The 5434-nt window shown below is 36.6% G+C and overlaps 1 protein-coding gene across 2 annotated transcripts in view; it reads left to right on the top strand.

Annotated features, from left to right (window-relative positions):
• LOC117167809 (probable trafficking protein particle complex subunit 2) overlaps positions 1 to 5434 on the top strand; it is a 66929-nt gene that overhangs the window by 24836 nt on the left and 36659 nt on the right. For both annotated transcript variants that reach the window (XM_033353010.1, XM_033353011.1), the window contains exon 2: positions 3758 to 3991. In XM_033353010.1, the coding sequence (XP_033208901.1) occupies positions 3758 to 3991 (234 nt within the window). The remainder of the gene's footprint in view (positions 1 to 3757; positions 3992 to 5434) is intronic.

Here is a 5434-nt window from a genome sequence, read left to right as displayed (position 1 = left end):
TATGTCCTCTAATTATCCTCTATTTTTTAAATCATTTTTCACGGGGCTGTCCCGGTATATATCATCAGTCACGGACGCATTTTTATAATGGAATCAAGTGATCTGATGGGAGCAGTCTGCCCAGACATATTGGACAAAGTCTGGTTTTTACCCCATCATTGACAGACTGGGTTGCAGTCAAGTACACGATGGGGGGACCTACAGCTTAAGGTGGGTTCCGAACCACCAGAACCCCGGTAAAGGTACATTGAAAAATTTAAACAAAGACAAAGTAACAGACAAAGTAATGTGGGATAGAATAGAGAATTTTCAGACTGATCCAGAATCCTCTTGTTATTTGTGCAAATAACACGTTCGTGCCGCAACACTGCTCTGACCCAGGTTGCTGATCAATCTCTAGGAATCACCCCAAGTTAAGATCCTCACAAAGTCGTTACGTAATGTTTCCTACTTGAGCCCATTAGTGTCTAAGGTCTTTTGTTCCAGGCGTCATTCACTCTACTGACACTCTTTTTATTAACTATTTTCCGTCATACTTTCCCGTCTTGGCATACTTCTCTAGCTTCTTTTATGTCCATGTCTCTTCTAACCAGGGTCTCATTCACACATTTTAATCATTCTTTCCGCGTTCTACCTCTGGGCACGCTGCCATTTACTCTACCTTGATACACTTGTTTCGTTAGTCGTTCATTTGGTATTCTCTCAACATGCACAAACCATTTTAACCGATTTCTTTCCCATGTGTCTACTAACGTCTCTTCTGCACCACATTCTTTTGGAATGATCTCGTTACTTACTTTGTCCATCATAGTTTTCCCGCATATAATGCGCATGAATCTCATATCAATTGCGTTAATTTTACTCTGATCTTTTTCTTGATAAATCCATGTCTCGTTATCGTATAGTACAGTCGGTACAAATATAGAATTATGTATTGCCATTTTAGCTTTATTTAATATATTTTTACTTCTGATAAGGGGACCTGCTCGACCAATAACCTCCTTACCTTCGTAGATGCTCTTCATGCTTGCATTTAGTTTATTCAACATTCTTTGTAAGTCTTCGATTGACTCTGCCATAACAACCTTATCATCTGCGAACGCTAATCCACGTACCCTTACTGTTTCGAGATCCACACCCTCTTCGTCGAAAAGAGCCATTCTTAAACACTTGTCCATACATAATATAAATAACCATGCAGGCATAACGCATCCTTGTCTAACTCCTTGAATAATATCGAAAGAGTCACTCAATTTCCCTTTCACCCTTACACTCGCTTTTCTACCCGTATATATTGTTTTTATAGCTTGTAGGTGTCATCCATTGACTCCATACTCTTTCATGACTTTCCAAAGTTTACTTCTAGCTACCTTGTCAAAAGCTTTTTCTAGGTCAACAAACCCACAGAAAACTTTTTTTCCTACTCTCAAACTTTTTTCTGTTATTTGCCTCGAGCTAAATATTTGATCCGTACATGACCTATGAACATTGCCCTACGAATAAGTATTATTGAGTATATTTTACTTACGGTACTTAATAAGCTAATCCCTCTGTAATTATTGCAGTCGCTTTTATTTCCCTTTATTTTGTATATTGGTACGATAATCGCTTTTTTCCAATCGTCTGGGACGTCTCCCATCTTGAAACATAAATTTATCAATTCGCACAGTCTATGTGGTATATACTCGCTACCGTGTTTAAGCATTGCAGCATTAATAGAGCCTACCCCGGCAGCTTTACCGTTTTTCAAGTTCTTAATTATATCCCTAACCTCATTGACACAGACTTTCTCAATTGAGTTTTCTATCGCATCGTGTTCAACATCGCAGTTGTGGTGTCCTATAGCTTCATCTCCGAATTGTCTCATAAAATAGTCTCTTAAAGCCTCTAGTATTCCGTCCGCATCATATACCATTTTCCCTCTGCTATTTCTCATGTTGACAAATTCTGTACTTTTGTTTCCTTTCATTTTTTTATAAAGCAGTTTCTTGCTTCCTTCAAATTCGTTTTGTATTTTCATCTCTTCTTTTGCTCTAACTGTATCTTTACGTTCCTTAACTAATCGTTTGAGTATCCTGTTTTCGTGTCTATGATCATTTCTACGTCTATTTCATTCCTCATGGCTAAGACCTGCGATTTTCAAAGTTCTCCTGTACACTTCTCTCTTTGCTCTTTGGGCAGCCTGAATTTCATTATTCCACCACGCATCACCAGACATTCTTCTTGTTTTGTTTTCTTCGTTCTCTTTTTTCTCCATCCCCGAACTAAGTTAATTTTTGAGATCAGAAGGTAATGATCAGTATTGCATTCAGGGCCCCTCATAACCCTTATATCTTTGACGAACTCTCTTAGTCTTTCATCCGCAACAAAAAAGTCAATTATATTGCGGCTATTTCCTTTAGACCAGGTTTACATGTGGATCATTTTATGCCTAAACCAAGTTTTTGTAATAAACAGACCCCTTTCTAAGCATAGACCAACTAATTTATCTCCGTTATAGTTTGTTCTTGGATCCCCAAAATTACTTATTACTTTTTCTGTATCCTGATTTTGGATGCCCACCCGTCCGTTCATGTCTCCTAGTAGAGTTATTCTTTCCCCATGTTCGTAAATATTTATTCTGTCATTTAAAGTGTCCCAGATGTCTTCTGATTGTTACTTTCATTCTAGGACACTGCAGTCTGGGAGATACGAAATCATGGTCACCGAGATGCTGCTTTGCTCTTTCTTTCAAAATCAGACTTTCTCCTTGTCTGCCATGTGATTCACTGTGTACTCCTGACCATATTTCAAACCCGCCTTTCAACACGCTGTTTTTTATGTTTTTAGTTTCCCATCATTTTGTCAATTAAAGTTCCAGTCCTTTCCGAGGCTATTTTGTAGTTTGTATTATTCATCACCTTTATTCAATAAGTTTATTTTCTGAGTCGATATAATTTCAAAGTTAAGTAGCAAATCGTCATATGGTGGAGATTGTAGTTATAACGTCAGTCCTGCCAAGTTCAGTTAATAAGGGAGGGTTGGGAGATGGGGGGGGGGGGGCAGAACTGGAACCGAGAGAGTGGTCTTGGGTTTGTGTTTTTGTTTTTATGTTGAGAAGGTCACCAGCCTTCAGCAGCGTTGTAATATATGGGAGTTAATATTCGGCCGTCTTCTCAGAACGACATATATATATATTGTTTTTTTGTGTGTGTTTATTTTAGGCCTAAATATTTGAATTTATAATAAACAGAGAGCCCCCCCCCCCAGTTAAAAATCTCAGCGTTATTTGTAGTTTTTAGGTTTAAAATTTCTTTTTTATCGTAAAATCATAATAAATTGACATGAATTACTTATCTTTCAAGAAAGTACATGATCCCAGTAATCAAAATCTCATCTCGTCGACCCAATAAGCACCGTTTAAAGTATGAATGTGACCTAATAAACTCCGTTTAATGTATGAATGTGACCCAATAAACACCGTTAAATCTCTTGAAAATTCAGCCTAAAAAAACAGTCGTTAATGATTATTTTTTTGACTTTTGAAAACGTGAATTAGATTGGAGTTTTTGTGTTATTCATGCTAAGTAAGTTTCACTGCTCTACATTTTGTTCTACATGTCATTTTGATGCTGTCAATTTCACGACCCGATAAACATCGCTTTATATTTATTTCTTCCCACGCATTTATACATACAGTTAAAAACTAAAAAAATAGTAGTGAATACCTCAGGAGACTGTCTTCTATTGATCTTATTAATTGTTTTTTTTTTTGTAGAAAGAAGATCATGCGCACCTCAGCCAGTTTGTTGCCCATGCTGCACTTGATTTAGTAGATGAACATGTATGGAAAACAGCAAGCATGCATTTAAAAGTTATCGATAAATTTAATCAATGGTTTGTTAGCGCATTCGTGACAGCAACTCGAATACGTTTTGTAATGGTGCATGATAGTAAAAACGAAGATGGTATTAGGAACTTCTTCAATGAAATGTATGAAACTTACATCAAGGTAATCATTATTTGTTTATATCGTATAATCGTAAAATTTACCCCACAATGTTAAGTATGGTTTCCAAATCTGGCCTCTGTTTCTTCTCAGCACGTCAGGTTTTTAAGATTTTTTGATTTAACATTTTTTTCGCAAAATAACAAATCGCATGAGAAAACGGTGTAAAAAATTTTTAAACGTAAAGAAGAGCATGATTTCGATGCTTTTTTTAACGCAGAATCCATTGATTTTTTTTGTTTTTTCGATATCTTATTTTTTTAAAGTTTATCGTTCCAGCTGTAACTTTTTGACAGATACATGGCAGAGAAGTTGTCTCTTTCTATGTAGTTTCTATATATTTCTCCACGGTAATGAGCATTTAGTTCATTAGTCTTGAGACTCTAGTAGTTTTCCACTAAATTGTTTAAATTCCACTTACCTTGGTACCGTTTTTTCATTTCAGAGATGTCTTGATGTAATTTTTCCCTGTGTTCATCACTAACTGTTCCCAAATTTTCTAGAAAGAAGTCCATGTGAGAATGAAGAATGTGAAACTTTAATGACATACTCACTTTCATTTTATGGAAGATTTGGAGCATAGTATTCACCAGGTGTTTGTGGTTCTTTTCGAAATCACAGTCGAACATCAGTTGTCGGATTTGTGGTCCTTGAAAAACCCCTTCCTTGATTTTAGCTTCACTAAGCTTAGGAAATTTTCTTTTCAAGAAACGACAACCTTCTCCCTTTTCATCCACCGCTTTGACTCGATGTATTGACCTTAATTTAATCGCAAAAGTTGAACAGCACCTGTTGGGTATCTCAGTCGTTGCAAAATAGGATTCAAATAAAAGCTTAGCGCAAATATTTTGGAGTTGAACAAAAATAAATTCAAGTTATATAGTAGGTAGCATATGCTGTGACACCGCAGAGGACTTGCATCAAATTAAGGTAGCCCGGAGAGCGATACTAACAAGAGTAATGGCTGATGTATGCGGCATAAAGACGAAGAGAAACGATACTTTAATCACTTGTGCAGCGACGTCATAGCGCCTGCGTATTTGGAACCTGACCGAAAGTCTGGCTGTGTGCCTTTCTCGCGGTTCAAAAAACGTCGTATCTCGTTCACTGTTCAGAAGGCGTCGTGCCTGGTTTGCGGTTCAAAAAACGTCGTATCTCGTTCGTTCTGCAGAAGGCGTCATACATCGCCCGCTGTTTACGAGATGTCGTATCTCGTTTGCAGTTTGAGAAACGAATCTCACAAATTTATCATTTTTTAGTCTGTATCAAATTTTCAATAAAATTTCACAATATACTTTATTTGAAAAATAACTTATAAAACATTTGTAAATAATTATTTAAAATTAATTATGTTGCTGACAATGAAGAATATCTTCCAAAATGAAACACAAAATATATTTCTGAAAACCCTACGGCTATAACTTTACATAGTGGCCGAATACGGAT

This window comes from Belonocnema kinseyi, chromosome 2 (assembly GCF_010883055.1).
Source record: "Belonocnema kinseyi isolate 2016_QV_RU_SX_M_011 chromosome 2, B_treatae_v1, whole genome shotgun sequence".
Lineage (NCBI taxonomy): Eukaryota > Metazoa > Arthropoda > Insecta > Hymenoptera > Cynipidae > Belonocnema > Belonocnema kinseyi.
This window is presented reverse-complemented; position numbering and strand designations above follow the sequence as displayed.